Here is a 21,030-nt window from a genome sequence, read left to right as displayed (position 1 = left end):
AATGATGCCTATCTTTTTTTTTTTTTTTTAAGTAGGCTCCATACCCAGCAAGGAGCCCAACATGGGGCCTGAACTCATGACCCCGAGATCAAGACCTGAGCTGAGATTAAGAGCTGGATGCCCAACTGACTGAGCCACCCAGGTGCCCCCGCTATACCTATCTATTTTTAAACTGCCTTCTGAATGTATGTTATCTTCCATTGATTTAAATATACCTAGTTTCTTTAAAAAGAAAAAATTAAGAACCACAGAATGTCAATACCAGAAAGGACCTGAAGGTACACCTGGGCTAATTTCCCACTTTAAAATTAGAAAATAGAGCTATGATTTGTTTCCAGGCTAATTTGGGTTCTGTGTCAAAGGGAGCTTACTTTAGGCTAACTTATCTTTAAAGTTGAAATGTAAATGCATGAAAAATGACTCAGAATCTAGCTTTTTAATCAGTTTTTCTTTCTCATCTATAGAAAGGTGATATTTCTATATTTTCCCCAAATAAAACCCCAGGGCTTTCAGTATGTGTGGTGGTAGTATGAATCCTTTAGGTCTCTTACAGGTTCCCTTACAAGGAATTATATCTCTTACAGGTTCCTCCCCACTGGTCATTTCCTAATTAATCTGTTCTATTGCTTCCATGGTATAATTAAACCTTTTTTGTGTGTGCTGGGTTTCCTTTTACCCTACAGAAATCTATGTGCACATCTGATCTCTTGTTTGAATCGAGTTGTTTTGTTTTTACCCTATGACATATGTCTCACAATGTAAATCAGTTCTCACATGAGTGAAGGGCATTAATGATTTTTTCTCAAGTTCTTCACACTAAGTCTGCTGACTTTTTTCTCCTTCATTGCATTGGCATCTTGATTCTTGATTAACTTTTTTCCACTGCACAAGTTCAAATGAAGAAAGGCAATGCTTGATTCATTTCACAGGCATTTCCTAGGCATTATTTATTACAGACCTTACATTTGCTCGAGAATGGGATTTTGTGGGAGATACCTGGGGAAAATTACCAACATAGCCAGACCTGAGACTTCCTGATGTGAGTGAGTCTAAAAATAAGGATGCAGCAACTTGCTTTGGCTAAAAGATAGCTCTTGCCTTAGAAGGAACACAAAGTGGGATTTGTTTGTTAGGGGAAGTCTGTGTATGCCTGAGGTAGGAAGGTAGCTTGGTGTTGAGTAAAGTTTACCTTCCAAGGACACAGCAAGGAGGAACTCAGAGCCTAATTCCCCAGAAACCAGCAAACACAGTTTTGAGAATCTAGACACAAAACAGTTATGGCAAAACAAGCTTTATTTATTTGGCAGCAGGAGAGTCACACCCTCAAACTCCAGAAAAGTTGAAGTGAATTTACAATGATTTCATACACCATGGTTCCTCCTACCCAAAACTGGAGACTGATTTTCAAGGAAAGGTGATGGAAAGAAAATGATGCTTTCCCAAGATAGTCTTCATCCAGCAGGTATATAAATTTGTCTATCATGAGTCAAGCCCTAATCCAAAGGTTAACTAATAATTTATTAAGTAATTCTGCCAAGTAATAGGGCAGCCATTGCAAGGGAAATACACATGCCCCAATGTAAAGGTTTATTCCAGGGTTGAAATGACCTTCTCAGTATGTGGTCTGGTCATTTGCTCCATGCTAGGCTATAGGAAGGAATCTGGCTGTCTTCACATCTGTGTCTCTGGTTCACTTTTTCTGAAGCTAATCCTGTCCACAGCAGCAATAACCACCAGTGACCAGCTGACATCCCAATCTAACTCTTAGAGTGGACATTTGCTTATCTTGCAGATCCCTCTCTTCTCCCCAAAGCTCCTCAGTGACATTAAGGAGTGCAAGGCAGAGGGATCTGTCCGGAGAGGCAGCAGTATACATAATTAAAGTCATAAGCATTCGTTAGGAGGACTTAGAAGAAGCTGTTCAAGCAAAAGGAGAAGTGGAACTCATGCAAGAATTTAAGGGAGAAGTAAGGGTCAGGTATGGCTAGAGTAACAAAAAGGGGATCTTGGTAGAAGGTAAAGAAATGGTGTTGAGGACATGAGGTAGCCCCGACAACTAACTGCTCATGTCCTCAAGAGCCAAAGATTATGCCAAGTCCAGTGAGATTTGAGGAATGCTCATGTAAGTTCTTTCTGTTGGTCTCCTCTTTTTCTTATACAGGAGATATAGAGGCAGACCCAGAAAGCCTCATTTTCCCAGCAGTTTTTCTAATAGCTCCAAGGAAGCTACCACTGGAAAAGCCCAGCTACTTCTGCAGAAGGATGGATACCAATGATCCACTTTCTCCTTAATAACTCAGAGACTCACAGGCACAGTCCACGTAGGAGATGTGATTGCTAAGTATCACTATGCAAGGTGGAGACACATAGGAGGGCCAGTGAGTGCAATGGGATCACTGTCAGTGACTTAATCTCTGAGGTCCAGGATATTCAACTCTTGAGCTTTCGAACATGCTGGTTACACCTTCACTGATGGCTGGTGGGAACAGTGTTTCAGCCTTGGGTACCAAGTTCTGAAGTTTGATGGGGGCTTGCTCTTGAAAGTGTCACCTGCTGGTCACTGATGTGTCCCAACCTGGGTAGTCTGTCAGGTTGCCCAACAGACTTCTCTTTTGTGTAACGAGCTTTCACCAGACAGATCCCTGCTTTGGAAGCATTCCAATCCTCTTGGAGGTTCTCAGAGAACACTCTCCTGAAGCAGGTCTTAGGCCTGCCACCTCCCCAAGCAGCCCTCCGATGACTCCCTGTCTTCTGTGGTGTGTTTCAGATACAAAAACCCAAGAGGGGAACTGTCCATGGTCTTGTTGTAAGTAAACATTCTTCTGAAGCTATAGCTATAGATGGTACATAGGGGCAAAGGTGGGAAGGAGGGGCGAGAGATAGAGTAAAAAAAAAAGAAAAGTGGAGTGAGGATAGGGGTTGGCTGGCAAAGTGGCTGGGAAGCTCAGGGAGGGCGGAAGGAAGACTGGGAAGTGGTTTTTATAAAAAGATAGCTTATTCCTCTAGGCGCACAAGGGCTGCAGGAGACCACCAGACCCCAAAGGGCTATGAGCCTTCCACCCTGGGAACCCATAACCTGACTTGGACTTACTTGCTGGTGGCTATTGTGGGCAGCCTCCTCCTCGATGCTGTCCGTGAACTCGGTGCTAGCCTCTTCAGTATCGTCCCCTGCAGCTGCACCTGGAAGTGAGTCCGGAAGAGAAAGGTGATTCCCTTCACAGGTGACTTTCAGACAGCAGCTAAAATTACGCTCTTTGCCACCTGCCTCTACTTTCTTCCTTTCCCCATTGGCATGGCCCCCTAGCCAGCAGGGCTGAAGGCGGAACCAGTGTGCCAAATCTGTAGCAAAGCCTTATATCACTGATACTTTCTTACTAATATTTAAACTTAAGCCTTAAAACATTCGTTGGCTTTGACTGCACAGACCTGCACCTAAGGAGCTGGCTGTTAGTTACCCCTCTCACCTATTTTCAGAAAGCCTGAACTATTTCCTGTCCTGCAAGTCCAGTTATGTAACAACTTTCTCTTTTGAAACGTGAGCCCAACATGACTAACGTTTTCCCCACCCTCGAGTACTGAGAGGGTCCCTGATTTCCTGGGGATTAAGGGAGACCTGCTTTTCTCATACTTCTCCATCTCTGGGATCATAGGGTGAGTGTATCTCTGAGGAACACCCCTCTAGGGGCTCTGTGTCCTACAGAAGCTCAGGACTAGCCAAGACTCAAGGCACAGAATAGTTTGGGTGTTTCCTAATTCCTTCCTTTAACCTCCCCATCTCTCTCAAACTCTTGTTCAATGCCAACACCTTTTGCCTGAAGGGTGTCTTATACTTCTTTGTCCACATGAGTTTTAATACATTCTTTCATTCCTTAAAGATGGACACAGTCATCTGAGGGCACAAACATCTATGTCTTGCACTAAGGGAGGACAAATAGCTGCAGTTTGTGGTCTGGGCAAAGGTCTGAGACAGTGTTGACCAATAGAACTTTCTGCAATTCTATGTATGTGCTGCCCAATACAGTAGACACATGTGGCTATTGAGCACTCGAAATGGGTTAGGATGATTGAGGAACTAAATTTTTTATTTAATTTAAATTAATTTAAATTTAAATTCAACTAGCCACACATGGCTCATGGCTACCACATTGGACAGAACAAAGCTAGGGCATTTCTTCCTCTCCACATATGTTTTGTTTTGTTTTGTTTTAAGATTTTATTTATTTGATAGAGAAGAGGCACAGCGAGAGAGGGAACACAAGCAGGGGGAGTAGGAGAGGGAGAAGCAGGCTTCCCGCTGAGCATGGAGCCGGATGTGGGGCTCGATCCCAGGACCCTGAGATCATGACCTGAGCTGAAGGCAGACGCTTAACGACTGAGCCACCCAGGCACCCCCTCTCCACATCTGTTACAATAAAAGACTATCCATCCAATTTTAGATTAAGACCCGTGTACCACATTACTGATTTCTTCTGAAAATGGAGGAATTTATGATGGTTAATTCGTTTTAACACCAAAGAAAATCTACCATGACACTCCCCGGGTCTACAGAACAGGTCTTATAGAACCTGCCCAAGTTAGAGAAGCTTGAGATCTAGTTCTGACCCTGGCCTCAGCAACCAACCTATTAAAACTCCTCTTCTGACCACTGAGTAACTTTCAGTGCCTGAAAGAGACTTATGGTTTGTCCAAGGTTACACAGCCAGTCCTGACAAGAGCTGTGCCAAGGAGTCAAGTCTCTGGACTTTCAGACAGAGGCAACTCACGGTTCCTTCTGGTGACAAATCAGATCTTTATCTTTGTTTCTTCCCCCAAGACCAAAGAACCTGCTCCTGAGCTCAGACATCCATGGATGAATAATGAGCATCCACTATCCTCTCTGCAGATAAGGTGAAGAGGGGCAGATCACACCTTCATTCCATCTCTTGTTATCTGCAAGTTCATGCCAGAGTATTTGCAATGACCCAGGCTAATCTTATTAAAGTACTAAAAGGTAGTAAGCATGTTGCCCTAACAACTTATGACTCATTCCATGGATGTTGTATTAACTTTGGACCAAGTTCCTATGCCCTGTTCAATAAGGTCCTACCTACAAGGAGGTACCTACACCACTCAGCATTCTTAGAAATTCCCTGGCAGACTGTGTACAATAGGGATTTCCACTACCTTTTCAAACCAGCCCCAGAACCATCTCATTCACAATACTGGTTGCAGAGAGATGGATAAACACACTCCCTAAGCTTTGACAACTCCCTGAAATCTAGGATGCTAATTCACTTGTGGACATCCGTATCTTACTATGCTTATTTTGGAAAATCTTTCCCTGTACAACAGTAGAGATCAGAATCTTTTATTTTTTCCTCGCAAAGAAAATGAATGTCCCACACAATGACAGATTAAGAAAACATAGTTTTCACATTGTTTCTCCCCTCAGCTTTGGGCTAGAGAATGATCCTGTGGTTGAAGAAAGTTCCACTGGATGAGCTGAACTCATCTCCGTTATCATTCTTGATGGCTTGTGTGACCATGCTGCCCCATATCCTCAGAGGATTCCTGTGCTAAGTTCCAGGAGTAAGGTTAAGGGAGGATTGGAAAAAGTGCCTGCCACTGGTCTTGAAGGCTCTCATCTCACACGTACCGCCCTCCACTTACCTTCGTTTGCCTTTCTGATACCATGTCTGCATTTTTAGATGATGTTCTCTCTTTAAGTCACTCAGGGACACAATACCATGTGTTAAATGGGGGGTTAAATGGAAACAAATCGGGAGTTAAATGGAAACAAAGTAAGAATTCCCATTTCATCCCAACATTCTACTACATAGGAGTTTTGCTTTCCTTATTTATTTTTAGCTTAGTCTGCTGTAGTTCCTTCAGGGGAGCTTCAACAGGTGCTCAGCCTTTTACCAATGTGAATTAGAATGCTGAAGGCTGGGGTGGGGGGCAGTGGCTAGAATAAAGTTGAAAAAAATTTATAGAAAATATTGGAATAAGTTATCCCACATAAAGCCCTGTAAGTTGACACTAGAGACCTGTTACCATTTTTTTTAATCAATGACAATAAATTAATTTCTCTTGGCTGAGGGTACACCCTTTTCTAAGCTTTTACAAGGCAACAAAACACCATCTTCCAAACTAACTTGTAATGTTCCAAATTTCTAGTTTAAAGGTACTATACTAAAACAAATAGGTACTATACTTTATACTGGTGAATCTACTGCTTATTACTTTAGATACTCTGAAAAGTAAGAGTCTGTCACTTCAAATTTAACTTTCTTCTCCAGGTTTTATCTCCAGGTTAAGTTTCACATGTTAGCCTAGAAATTTTATTAAAAAATTTTTATTTGAGGCTTTGATGGTGGTTCCCAAATTGTGGTTCTTGCAAATTTCTAGACTCAGAGCCATATATAATAAAGGTGGTGCCCCAAACTCCCTTTTAGATTTAGAGAATTATTTTCCACCAGCTATCTAACTTGATAAACTACACAGAAATAAAAGCCTCTAAAATACTGTAAATCCTTCCGTGAAAACTTAAGTGTTATGCACATGTATTCTTTTAATCGTTGAAACAAAAATGGATAGTTTTGTGGAGATTTTTAAATTGAGGATGGCATAATTATTAAGAACATGGACCCTGGAGCCCAATTGTTTAGGTTTGGTTTCTGCTTCTGTCATTAGTTATGTGACTTTAGGCAAGACACAACCTTTGTGTAATTGTTTCCTCACTTACAAAGTATGGTTAACAGTTGATATCCACTCCATACAGTTGTTCCCTAGTGAACTTCAAAGGATTTGCTGCGTTTGAAGTGCTTAGAAGGGTGCCTGGCATGCAGTGTATACTCAATAAATACTGCCTTTAAGCAATATTATTGTTGTTGGTAAACTGACACGGTCTATGGGCTGAAAAAAGGTGGCCACAGAACCTAAGTGCAATCTGCAGAGAAATTTTATACCTAATATTGTAACTGGATGATCTTGATTGCATCTATCTGCACTTCCTTACTTCTGAGTATCTGTTTCCCCCAACAGGAGGCTTGAAATGATACTTTTTGGTCTCTCTGCTTCACAGGACAGTTGAAAAAAACAGTTGTCAGTAAAGCAGGATGAATTCTTTTGAACAGGTGTTTTACAAATAGGATTCATCACTATTATATTATAACTGCCTTAAAACTCCATCATGTATGAATAAGCCTTAGAGGAAAAGTCATACAGTGTTAATTCTTCAGTCATGAGCCCAAACTGGGTTACGACAAGACCCTTTTCCCTGAATGCCACTCTCGTCATTACTGTTTCCCCTTTAAGCTATTTATATTCAACCAACAGAAAAGGAGTGATATTTCCCACAGAGTTACTCAGAACATAGCAGGAGTCCTATTTGACTCATTTTGAAAGGGGATTCAAAGAATAAAAACTGTATAGCATGAGTAATCGTGTAGTGCCCAAAGCCCCCGGCTGGTCTTCCCCTCAGCACCAGGCTCTCGTACCAAATCCTCTGGGCCATCTCACTTTCACTCTTAGGCACCTGCCATGTGCTCATTATTACGAGAACTCTCACATGGTCGTGTCATGAACCAACTAAACTACCCCTGACTTAAATATTATGATGCTGTATGACAGAATCAAACAAAAAAGCTCTCCTGTCAAACTCTGCATCCATTCCCTTCTGGACCATAAAGGAACTTTAAGATTTCATATAGCTCTCCGTAAGCTTCTGCTAACAAATAAAATTCTTCCACTGGACAGAAGGAAAGAAAACTGCTGTCTGCAGTCGACCCCCTTTAGGCTGTATTTTTGTCTTTGGATTGTAACATCTCTTAGGCAGCTTTCTAGCTTGTACTTTATTCAGAAAGCAATTTTCCAGGGACTTAAAGTTCTGTAATGTCAAGGAAGTTCTTCCTGCTTGTGGCCTCTTTTTTTTTTCCCTTCAAAGAACACAAGCAGCAGGCCTTTCTTTCCAGGAACATTTACGGGAGGAGAACCACCCACCAGAACAACTGGCTCCTCAAATCTCCATCCTGTTTGCTACTGCTCTCCCTCAACAAGGAGAACAAGAAAGAGTTATTAAGGTAAAAGAGTTCCATTCACATTTCTGGAGGAAGTGTGATGCTGTTTCTTTAGTCTCACTTCCGTGAGAGAAGAACAATCCAGGTTTCTTCCTCTTCCCTCCTCTAGTTAAATTACAAAAGCATTCACTCAGGGGTGCCTGGGTGGCTCAGTCGGTTAAGCGCCTGCCTTCGGCTCAGGTCATGATCCCAGGGTCCTGAGATTGAGTCCCGCATCCGGCTCCCTGCTCAGCAGGGAGTCTGCTTGTCCCTCTCCCTCTGCCTGCAGCTCCCCCTGCTTGGGCTCTCTCTCTGAAATAAATAAACAAAAATCTTTAAATTAAATAAAAAAAAAAAAAAGCATTCACTCATTCCAGAGCCTTAACTTTGACTTGGATTTTTAGTACAATGATCTATAGACTGATTCTCCCATAAGGAAACAAACAAAGAAAAAGACATGAGCTTTCTCTACTTCTCTTCTCATCAGTCTTTTCAAGAATGAAACCAAGTGGTTACTGTTTGGCCTTTGATACTTTTATTGGATCAGTAACAATTTTTTGTGTCTCAACTAAAGCAGCTGAAATTCTAACACTTAGGTATTAAAAAGCACACTCTCCATTTCAGCACAAATGTTAACACAGTTTAACACAGCACAGTGCCATGAAGAAATGAATTTCCAGAGGAAAATATACAGCTTATTTTGGTGGGAAAATAGTCCTATAAATAATCTAATGCCAAGTTACTGGATCATTTAACATGTCACTTCCTTCATTTAAATTGTTATGAAATTGCTTTACTTTTTCTTGACAGCCCTAGGATCAAAATTTTAAGTGACAGAAGTAAAACTGCTTTTATTATCAAACTGAATACTTCATGGAAACAGAAATTCATGACTTATAGAAAATACTTGTACACACACATGCCTCTAAAGTGTACAGATTGAGATGTTGGTATTTTAGAGCAATGATTTTGATAATTGCAAAACGAAGCACTATATACTCATGTTATATACTAAAAGCAAAGCTACATGCATGTGCTAGACAATTTTGAGTTTTTAAAGGGAACAAGGAAGCCGATTTAGTTCATCTACTTAACACCTCTATTCTTCATATTATTTTCTATTGAACATTTTCTTGCTGAACTTCCTATTTTATCCTTTCAGTTTTAGCAAAAGGAAAACAAATGCAAAAAGAATTAGTACATCACTTTGTAAGTTTAATCATTCTTTTTTGAAATCTGGTAAAATTCGTATTGTCAGCTTTACATGTTGTGTTTTCCTTCCACTTCTCATCCTCTACTGGAAACAAATTACAATGCAAATTTTTTATTTGGGAAACGCGTCCCGGCTCATGTAATTACATAGAAAGAAGTTGAGGACTTACCTTTTGTCAATACTCAAGACTACTTAAAAGCAACATGCCTGTCTTTTAATTATAATAAAGTTGTTTAACAAAGTTATTATTCTAAATGTCTAGTAAGAAGGTGTCTTAAATCCATATTCCAAAATGTTGTAAGACTCAAAAACGATTAACCTACAGAAACCACTCTGATGTATTGTCCCATTGACTCATTCCTTCTATTTTTTATTACCAGGTTGCCTCATACAAGCTTCGTATTCCTAGCTACTCTTTCTACAGTACTGATGGTTCTTCATGACCAAAGGGAGAAGAAAAGCGCTCTAAATTTTAACCTTAAAAGAGAGAAAATATTCTATATGCTCGGATCTCACAAGATGTTAGTTACTGAAAAAGAAAGCTAATTTATTTATTCTACCTCTAAAATCATTTTACAAGGCAAGATGGAAAGTGGACTGTCAGGGCATGGGTTACTACTATTTCTTCCTAGCTTCATGGGACGATTGTCGCATTTCCCTGCAGACCTGTAGAATTACTACGGAGGCCTAGGTGAATAGGCAACTTGAGTTTTTCAGGGACATCAAATGTGTAGATCCTATGACTTTTTCATATAAAAAGGCCATGAGGGGCACCTGGGCAGCTCGGTCGGTTGGGTGTCTGCCTTCAGCTCAGGTCATGATCCCATAAGTCCTGGAATCAAGCCCCAAGTCGAGTCAGGCTTCCTGTTCAGTGGGGAGTCTGCGTCTCTCTCTCCCTCTCCCCGTGGCTTGTGCTCTCTCTCAAATAAAAATAAAATCTTAAAAAAAAAAAAAAAAAGACCATGAAACCAGAAAACAACAATTTTATCCTAACAAACAGGAACTAGAGTTTGCTAATACTAGGTGCTCAAGGAAAGCAAAGGAACTGAAGTATTGTCCCTTTAAGGTTTACAGTCTAAAGGGAAGTGACTGTAGGTGGGTCAACTTTTATCCTTCAAAGAAAAGAGCAATGTTTGGTATAGTCTCATCTGCTTCTCCTTTCCCTAATCAGAGAACCCTAGATCAAACTGTTAGAGAGACAGAACTAACATCAGTTTTCTTGAATTGTTTTGCATCTGTGAACCAAACTTCCCAGCACCAGATACCAAATTAGCATAAATTAGCATAAAAGCAAAAGGTCTTTTATGTATATCTGTGCCAGAGGTCACTTAGGTATAAACTGTGCAAGTAGAATATACTAAAAAACCCTCCAGGAAACTTTTTGTGGCTAGGATCTAATAGCCTGTATAGGTCACAATTTTCTTAATCTTTATAGATCTCTTACTGTATATAATGATTTGACACATCTTTTTTAAAATATGAATAAAGAAGTAGAAGTACCAAAAGTACTGCTCTTGTCCACAGTGAATGAAGAGAAGTGGGTGTGGGAGAGGGGTGGGTGAGACTCAGGATAAGCGCATACCTATCAAAGCAAAAGGCTGACAATATTAAAATAGCCCAGTCGTCCCTTTTCAAAAAAAAAAAAAAATGATAACTTGGCTAAATAGCTAAGAAGAAAACACCAGTAAAACATTGACTTTTACTAGGCACTAATAATCGTCAGACTTCTGCAACAGAACAGAGTTTAAGGGAAAGATCTATCAAAAGGACTTCCATTTCACTCATTAAATACATCTTCTTAGAGGTCCTTTTCAACTCTACAGCTCTAAGAACTATAGACTTCATCTCCCCTGACTCTTACAACCATTACTTTGCGTATTTGCTATTATTCAAAAAGGAAATGGATGTAAAAGCAAATCTATCAATATGGATTTTTCTCATTTTAAGTTCTACGCTTCTAATTAATCATGGCCTGGGTTTAATTCATTCATTTCAAGATTTTTTTTTTTTTTAATTCAAGCACAAGGTTCTACAAGCCCATGATGCTTTCTCTAAAATTATTATAAGGCTGAAAAATGCCCGACAAAGGTAGAATAATCCAGTAAGAGAAAGGGTCTGTGCTCCTGAAGACAGAATGGAATCATATTATATCGTGGTAAATAGAATTCTATGAATGATGTGTCCAATCATAGCATCATCTATCTGTGGGTTACAGAAAAAATTCATCAGTCGAGTTCTCTAATGAGATGCCAAATCATCACACAAAATTGTTAAACTAGCAAGCTCTCTCCAGGTAGCACTGTTTGCAAGCCTCATTCCAGATTTTAGTCCCATCCATAGTGTCAGGATCAACCTCTTAGTTTATCCTTTGCCACAAAAATCACTTAATTATCTAAAATGTTTCCCAAGGACCAATATTAAGGGTGATTAACTGTGGCACAAGTTGGTTTGTCTCTTCAGGATCCAAATCAGGAACAGAATTCACTTACTTTTTCCCCACTAATCTATTTTGATCATTTTTCAATAGGAAGTTGGGTTTTTCATTATTCATCCAGCTACCTTAATATTTCTAACACTTAGTAACAGTTCAAGATACCAAAGAGAAATTCCTACTCTTGGAGGATGATAGAAGCAGGAGTAGTAATTAGAAATTACTGTAATCACTATAAGCCTTTAGAACCTAAGAATCACCCGTGGTTGAATCTTAACAGGACACTTAGAAAGCTTCCTTGGTCTGTTAGCAAAATTAAGGGAAAACAACTCCTAAATGCCTTGTAATCATATGACAGACTAGTCTTTGCTGGGTTGACATTTCTGTAAGTTCCATTACCCCCTCTTTCCTTCTAGAAAATTACAAAAATCTTTGTGCAGGGAAGGGTCTTTAACGACTGGAAGACTAAGAAAGTGGATGGTTCTGCTTATACTTCCCATCCCCTTCCTTAAATGACTCCCCACTCCAAAGGCCATGAAAATTGGAAAGCATTTCATTAAGAGGAAGGCTTATGGCTGTCAATCTTTTGCAAAATACTTCATCAGAAAAATCCCAGGGTGTTTCTCCAGTAGAACATTTTCTTCCCTGTCCACTTTGGTTTGACCGATGCTCTATCTGTTGTTACAGGCATGGCTAAGGTTACAGAAAGCTGGACAGAATTTAGAATGTAAGGCAACCCATGTCAACACATGAACGTGAAAGAAATTAAAGTATCATGTGAATAATGGAGGGAAAACAGAAAACTCATTGTGCTCCCCCTCATTGAGAAAGAGTACTCAGTCACCTTTATGATGCTGGAAAGCCTCAATCCCTGTTCACCAAAGTCCATGTTTAAAACCTGCAATCTCAGCTTCTAATCTAGGAAATTTATAACCAGCAGAAATATGAAACCTCATGGTGTTGAACCCGCAAAGCTCCAAAGTAATCCTGATTACTTGTTATACTCGACATTGAAGCTAGCAGAAATACAATCTCCAGGGCCCCTTTCCTTAAACCTGTCATGATGCCATAACAAAGCACTAAGACAATGACCCAAACCTACGAACCCAGGTCTACGACCTTTCTTTCTAAACTATTCGAACACTTCAAAGCCTATTATTTATTTTAATGGAGTAATGTTTAAGCACTAAAACATGAAAAACATAGGACTCCATCTCATGCCACTACCAAATGAAAAACCAGAAGCAATACTTTCCTCTGGCTGCAATAAGCAATTTGGTGAAATGCTGAATTTAAAGGGGAACATTACATTTGAAATTTTCTTTTTACATAAAGAATCATGATTCTGAAAGACCAAATTCCAAGTTTAAAATCTGAAATGAGTTTTTACTGAAATCGTTTTGACTACATAATACTCTTGTGGTTTAAAGGAAAAATATTAATGGAATTTATAATTTCATTAGATTCCACCTAATCTAATTTCACTATCGCTATTATTCAATTATCAACTCTGAAACACTATCAGAGGAGAAGGTTTACTGTAAACACTTTAACTGTCTTTGCCTCCTCTCTTCGACTTGACCCTTCCAATACTTGTAGTCTGCTATGGCAAGACATGGCTTTGATTACCTTCTGATAAGGATTATGCCACTTTTGCAAAGTCATTCTTATAGACATTTAATCTCTCTTTCATCTTGAGACGTTTATTTGATTAAAATAAATTTCACTCAAAGAGGAGTTGGCTGATGGCAAAAATAATACACATGCATGCATTTATGACATGATATGGAACATATGAAATGGACGGTGAGAACGGGGGAGGAATAAACTTTATTGGCCCACGGGGAGAGATGGGGGAACAAGGACAGGCCTAGAAAGAGTGAATATGGGTGGGAAAACTGAAATGGAATGCTTTAAAAGGTGCACATACACTTTGTAACCTCCACCGTTCAACTCAGAGATAGATATGTACAGTGCCATACAGATAGACTAAAGTGAGTTTCACTTTGTAGTTGATGCTACTTGTAACAGTTTTACCGTTAGCAAGTCACCATTTAATTCTGTCAGAGTCAGACAAGGCTCTCAGGTTAGTGCAAACAAGGTTTTCCATCCTGGGCTGCAGGCTGACCCGCCAGTGCTCAGAAGGCATGCTTGTGACGAACTCGCACACTTTCCAGTTCCCCACCTCCAATGGCAGCCAGGGTCTCCAGCCTGCTTAAACGCTCCAGACTTCTTCCAAGAACTTCTTCTAGCCGACCGCGTATCACCTGGGCCCCTTCTAGTTCCACCTGCAGAGTTCGGTCTCTCTCTGAGCTGAGTAAACATGCCACATGGAAGGAAAACGGATTAGCCATCAACTGTAATGAGTCTACGCATACTTCCAAAGAGCCATGACACTTTCTAAAGGATGCTCGCTAGCACACAGTAAGTGAACACAGTCTTTGTCTGGGCACTGTTATCCTTCACTGCGGACAGATTAGCAAGGCCTGCCCTTTCTTTAAAGCTTGCCTCTTTATGCTAGATTGTGAGCCAGTGTCACATAAAATTATAGTTCCTAAGACTTACCTCATACCCCTATAGCCAACATAAGAGAAATTTTACTTTTTGAAGAGTATTAGTTTCGAAAAACCAAAACCCAGGAAAAACTAAATGCAAACTGAAGCAATACTGAGCCAAGGAGGACTGCTATTGAAGATCTGTGTTCTCTCATTTGGTAACCAGACTGGACAGAGCTCTGAAAAGGAATCCAGTTCAGAGAGACCAAAGATCCAGAGATTCTTTAAAAAGTAATACAATCAACTGGTCCTACTGTATCTTTCCTCTGCCTTCATTTTCCTGAAGTAGAAAGAAAAACAAGGCTTAAACTGAACAATCAACTAGAAAAAAATGAATAGTAAAAAAATAAAAATTAGGAAAGAGAAAAAGGGACAAGGGCAGAAGGCAGAATGAGAAAAAAAAAAAAAATAATGGGAATATAAAATGAACCAGAATGATATATACGTGATCCAAAAATCAAGAATACAAGCAAATATATTCACCATGATGGCTATCAGTGATCCTGGGTTGATATTAGCCATCATGGTAAATATATTTTCTTCAGTGATACTCACTGAGTATCAATATCCTTTATATCCTCACTCTTGGAACGGAACAGCCCCTACCAGGACATGGAGCAGAGGAAGGAAAGGAAAACACTGAGTGTTTACTATACACAAGGCATTATTTTAGACACCTGACAAGTCTTCTCATTTGATCACTGTGTAGCTATATGAGATAGGCACTATTCCTGACTTAAGACTTAAACACTAGGCTCTGAGAGATCCACACACAACAAATGACAAACAAACAAATGACAAATTGAGTAGTCCTAGTAATTGTCTCTGTTTTTTTTCCTCCCTGCTTTGAGACCATGAGCATCTGCACCTAAAGAGGAATAGAAGGATAAACACCGCCGTCACTCTCCTACCTCTCTGGATGGGCGTGGAACTTCACCAGACTGCTATAGAGCTGTCTCTCTGCTTGCAAGGCCTCATTGAGCCGACTCCGTTCATCTACCAGCCCTTCGAGCATCAGCAGCAACTGAGGAAAGAGCAGAAGCAATACGCAAATGGACATGAGACATGAAGCACAGCAGATCCTGAGATAGCAGCCAAAGGAATGTACTCACATGCACTATGACCAAAAAAGCTCACTATTTTACTACTTGCTTAAACTTTCTATTATATTTTACAGTTTTCAAATCAATGTCACATTACCTTGTTTTTTAATCTTTAAAACTCTATAGGGCAGAAGTCAAACATGGAAGCAAGAAGAAAGAGGAGAGAGAGGCCAGAAGCACAGAAAAGAGCTAAAAGAAGGGAGTGGAAGGGAAAGAGAGGAAGGGCCAGAAGACATACTGTAGGACTTACTGGTATTCTTCACTCATTCAGTAAAGATTTATGGAGAATATTCTATGTGCCAGGCTCTGTTCTAGGGCTAAACTTACTATCTAGTGGGTGGAGGAGACACCATCAATCACAGACCTGTATCACAGTGAGCTTTATAGTGAGTGCTGTAAAGAACATGAGCCATGATGTACGCAACCAGCAGAGAGGTCTGGTTAAGTGAACTGCTTGAATTAAAAGCCAGGATTGGAGTGAAACGAGGAGTTAGTGAGAGAGAGGATACCAAACAGGGAGTACAGGCAAGAAGGTCTTTTTTAAAAGTCTGGCACTGATGAGAGGTCAGCTATGGGGTAGTAGCTCGAAAGGAATTACAAATGTTAGGGGCATCTCTTGCTGCTGCTGACCAAGGCAAGGCAACTTTAGAGCACAGATTCTCTATGAAGTTCCATCAACAGACCTTTCAGAGATCACTGAGATTGACAGCTTTTCCACTGTTTGTTTCACAGTAAAAATAAGGTTTATATTCCAAAGACTTACTTGTTGTCTTCGATTTCCTAAAGTTTCTTGTCCCTGTGATTCTACTGAAGCAACTTTTTCCCGAAGAAGTAAGACTTCCTGCGTCAGGCGTTCCATAGCTGGTATGTCTTCGGGATCAACCAGTTGCATCTGCAGGTCCTAAAAGTCAAGAAAAAAAAAACTAGTAATAGGAATGCAGGGTGCCTGGTTGGCTCAGTCAGTGGGGCATGCGACTCTCAATCTCGGGGCTGTCCAGTGCTATTTAGCAGTGGGACAAAGAAGCAGATGTCCCTGAAATAGTCTGCTCTACTTTCAAGTGGAATATTGATAAGCCATATGAAATAATACATTCTTTGTGAAATCTCAGCAACTCTAATACAAGTCGGAAAGAACATGGTGATATTAAGAGGCTCAAACTGACAGTGCATCAAGGAAATAAGGACTGGCCAAGGGACTCAGGGTATCCAAATGTCATTTGAAGATGCCCTACAGGTATTCTGAGCTGTCATCATTTCCAAGGATCTTGAAAAAGCTGTGAAAGACCTTTATGAGGTCTTCTTTAATCTGTATGTTCCTGGTCAGGGACTCCATGTCGGCAGCCTGCACCTGTAGCTCTTCCTCTTGCACGGCCACCATGGACTGTAGCGCAGAAAGTTCCATCTGTGGAGAGAAGAGATCCTGAAGTCGGTGTGCAGAGGACGCAATATCTGTCACATTCCCATTTTAACACTGAGGCCAAGGTTCTTCCATATTGTATCACCATGAGCCAGTAATGCAAGTGCCAACTAGAAGATGAATAATAGTGGTCTATGGGTCGATCAATTAACCACGTGGTGTGGTACCAAAGGGTGTTTTATGGGAAGCTGTAATGGTAGCTTTAAGGATGTCCTCCAGTTTATTGGCACTATAAAACATTTCAAATTTGTTTAATTAATGAGTTTATTATGCTGCTTAAAAAAATGGGTCCCCATGAGCAGATGAGTGAATCCTCCCAACAACCCTAGAGGATCACTATTCTTCTATTCCCCAGTTTACAGAGGAGGTGACTGAGGCAGAGAGAAATTAAGGAACCTGTTCAAAGTCACAGAGCTAGGAAGGGGGAGATCCAGAATGTGAACTCAAGGAAGCAGACTCAGAACACGGAGGTTATAATGCCTTTCCTGCAGATTCTAACACATCCATATATTCTTTATGGTAATGGCAAGTTATTTGTAAGTACACATAGTAAGGAGCTTTTTTTTTTTTTCCGATTTTTATTTATTTGTCAGAGAGACAGAGAGAGAAGGAGAGAGAGCACAAGCAGGGGGAGAAGCAGGCAGAGAGAGAAGCAGGCTCCCCACTGAGCAGGGAGCCTGATATGGGGCTCCATCCCAGGACCCTGGGATCATGACCTGAGCCAAAGGCAGATGCTTAACCAACTGAGCCACCCGGTGCCCCATGTAAGGAACTATTTGGAGATAATTAAAGGAAATAGGTGTGACAAAGAAGACAGATGATACACACCTAGTTTAAGGTATAGCCAAACTTCCTAAAGAAAGCAGCACCTGTTTCTTTAAGAAGATATAAAATGTAAGTTATGAGCAGTAAAAATTTTACTTCAAATTCCATCAATGATGATAGTTCACTATGTGGGCTGGTAATGATTTATAACTACACAAAGTTATTTGATGTTCTGGGCTCCTGTGGCATGTTAGGAAGAAATGCCTCTCCTCCCATTTCCTTCCATGTTGAAGGACCTCAGTTTAACTCCTGACTTTTCTCCACCCCTTTAGTCAGCCCCAGGCAAGTAAAGGGACTTATCTTAACAGTATGTTGGGGAAGAATAAACCAGGCATGCTTGACTTAGCTCCACCTTTCTTCTTTTTGGGAGGCACCTGCCTGCAGGAAGCCTGTTTTTGCCACTGCTTCTCCAAGAACAGGCTCTTCCTCACCATGTAGAGTGGTCTGCCAAGGCCCAATGTCATCTGTGACTAGGTAGATAAGTCTACCTAATTCTGGGGATTGGCTAGCATGCCCCTAGGTTCTTGCATTAAGTTCTCTACCTAAGCCTTTATCAGTAATGCAGTTGATAAAATACCAAACTATCTGCCACTACTTTGTTTTATCTCTCCGTTCGTTCAGATCTTGGGTAAGGGAAAAGGAGTGCTTCTCATGAGGCCCTCTTCAGAGACCTCTATCATTATATAGCCAGGTATTTGCTCCATATTAGAAAAATTCAAACACGAGGAAGAAAACATTATGGCAGCAAGATAAAGGTCTGCAGTCAGGCAGACATGGGTTTTGGGTTTTAAATTTTGGCATAATCTCCCTACAAGGCATTTAAACTGAGCTTCAGTTTCCTCAATTATAAAATGGAAATAATACCTACTTTTTAGGGCTACGTGAGAGGAGAGAAAATGTATTTAAAAGTGCCTGGCAGGCAATCACTGAATGTTAACTATTACTACCACTATTACTATGATTTCAAGACAGTAGGGGGAATGCTTAAAACTTCAGGAAAATCGACATGGCTTTTGGTATATAACTAATATCAAAGGGAATGTGATAATGAATATATATGGCACTGAACTGAGAGGTTGGTAACTGATTAAGGACACAAAAGTAAGCAATATAGCTAAATATCACTTACTCAAAATAACCATTCATAGCCCTAATTTGATGATCCCCCAAACAGGACAGAACCAAAAAGTAACATTACTCTGAATCAAGTATATATTAGAAAAACAGAAACGGCTTACGGAAACCGAAATCTCCAACATGAGTAATCAGATAATGGCTAGGGTGGAACCCCAAAAAAGGAGGGGAGCTAGGGGATTTTTAAAACTGGTATTTTTAAAATGCCACACAATTTCATATCCTCAAAACTTGAGTCATAGAATAGGAGGCTGGTTGTAAGAACTAAGTGTAATGAGAAGAGAAATTAAGAGGTACAGTAAGATAATTTTACCACAAATATGAATACAGGTTTTATATTCTAGATCTAACTCTGGCAAAGAGATGGACCAAATCTGAGAAGCCAAGAGGCTTGAGAGGTTGGGAGGATTCACTCATCTGCTCATGGGGACCCATTTTTTTAAGCAGCATAATAAACTCATTAATTAAACAAATTTGAAATGTTTTATAGTGCCAATTAAACTGGAGGACATCCTGGGCGCCTGGGTGGCTCAGTCGTTGGGCGTCTGCCTTCGGCTCAGGTCATGATCCCGGGATGCTGGGATCGAGTCCCACATCGGGCTCCCTGCTCGGCGGGAGGCCTGCTTCTTCCTCTCCCACTCCCCCTGCTTGTGTTCCTGCTCTCGCTATCTCTCTCTCTGTCAAATAAATAAATAAAAATCTTTAAAAAAAAAAATAATAAAAAAAAATAAACTGGAGGACATCCTTAAAGCTACCATTACAGCTTCCCATAAAACACCCTTTGGTACCACACCACATGGTTAATTGATCTGACCCACTAGAGCACTATTATTCATCTTCTAGTTGGCACTTGCATAGACTAGCCAGGTAAACTTAATGTACTGCTGACCCTCTAAAATAGATGCCCTGGTCACATAGAGCCTTTTAGTTTTAGTTGGTAACTCTGTTCTGTGGCCCTAATACTTCTTCCACATCACAGCTGAACATAACAATCAGCTGTAAAGGGAGGGAGAAGGAGAAGGGATTCTGTAAGACCGAGAGGCCTCGTCTAAGAAAATTCATGAAAACTCTACTGCTAGAAATACAGCCCAATGGAAAAATGATCTGCTCCAAGTAACGACTTCTTAGCAAGTATTTTGAGTCACAAAAGACCTAAATTTAAATCTTAGCTTTGGTATGTCTTAGTTCTATGACAATTCCCCACCTCCATGGTTTTGTTTTGTTTTGTTTTGTTTTTTTGAGAGAGCTTGCTAAGCAGGTGGGCGGGGGAGGAGCAGAGGGAGAGAGAGAATCTTCAATCTCATGCCCCTGAGATCATGACTGGGCTGAAATCAAGAGTCAGACGCTTATCTGACTAAGCCACCCAGGCGCCCTTCCTACCTCCATGTTAAAATAAATAAATAAATAAATAAATAAATCAATGTTTCACCTTCTTCATCTATAAAATAGGGCCAATACCACTTAGTTTGCACAGCTGTAAGCCTTAGTGTTAATTTAAGTACCCAGTACGGTACATTGCATATAGCAAGTACTCAATGAATTTATTGATCATTCCCCAAATTCTTCTGTTCCATGTTTCTAAAGCTAATTTCATGGATCTAACATCATAATTCCAAGCAGCAATTATATAGTATCTCATTTTTTCACAGATCCTTTATAATTATTCCAGTCAGCAATGGGCAGAGAAAGCGGCCTTTGTCTTTTCAGAACTTAAAAGTTTAATGGTCTCCATTTATAAAAATAAGAGCATCTTTTGAGAAAAAGTGTACATAAAGCAATTTCTATGTTTCTCCAGAAAGAAAAAAAAAGCCTTCATTTGCATTTGGACCTAGATATTATACTTGGACTACTGTACTCTTTTAAAAATAAACTATTTTGTTATCTCAGCTCTTTCCACAGTTTGGCTATTGTGGACATTGCTGCTATGAACATTGAGGTGCATATGGCCCTTCTTTTCACTACATCTATGCCTTTGGGGTAAATACCCAGGACTGCAATTGCTGGGTCACAGGGTAGCTCTATTTTTAATTTTTTGAGGAACCTCCACAGTTTTCCAAAAGTGGCTGTACCAACTTGCATTCCCACCACAGTGTTAAGAGCCGAGATGCCCCTCAAAAGACAAATGGATAAAGAAGATGTGGTCCATATATACAATGGAATATTACTCAGCCATCAGAAAGGATGAATACCCAACTTTTATGTCAACATGGATAGGACTGGAGGAGATTATGCTAAGTGAAATAAGTCAAGCAGAGAAAGTCAATTATCATATGGTTTCACTTATTTGTGGAACATAAGGAATAGCATGGAGGACAT

General features: G+C 40.2%; 1 protein-coding gene across 1 annotated transcript in view; it reads right to left on the bottom strand.

The window, feature by feature from the left end:
- The window catches only part of PDE4DIP (phosphodiesterase 4D interacting protein), a 197,250-nt gene that overhangs the window by 36,156 nt on the left and 140,064 nt on the right, over positions 1–21,030 (bottom strand). The window contains exons 21-25 of the mRNA XM_081817111.1: positions 16,624–16,740; positions 16,102–16,239; positions 15,147–15,259; positions 13,866–13,993; positions 3,092–3,180 (exon numbers count right to left, since the gene is read on the bottom strand). Coding sequence (XP_081673237.1) covers positions 3,092–3,180; positions 13,866–13,993; positions 15,147–15,259; positions 16,102–16,239; positions 16,624–16,740 — 585 coding nt within the window. The remainder of the gene's footprint in view (positions 1–3,091; positions 3,181–13,865; positions 13,994–15,146; positions 15,260–16,101; positions 16,240–16,623; positions 16,741–21,030) is intronic.

The sequence above is a fragment of the Leptonychotes weddellii genome, chromosome 4, assembly GCF_054177405.1.
Source record: "Leptonychotes weddellii isolate Sample4059 chromosome 4, ASM5417740v2, whole genome shotgun sequence".
Lineage (NCBI taxonomy): Eukaryota > Metazoa > Chordata > Mammalia > Carnivora > Phocidae > Leptonychotes > Leptonychotes weddellii.
Note: the sequence above shows the minus strand (reverse complement) of the source record. Positions and strands in the feature narration are given on the sequence as shown.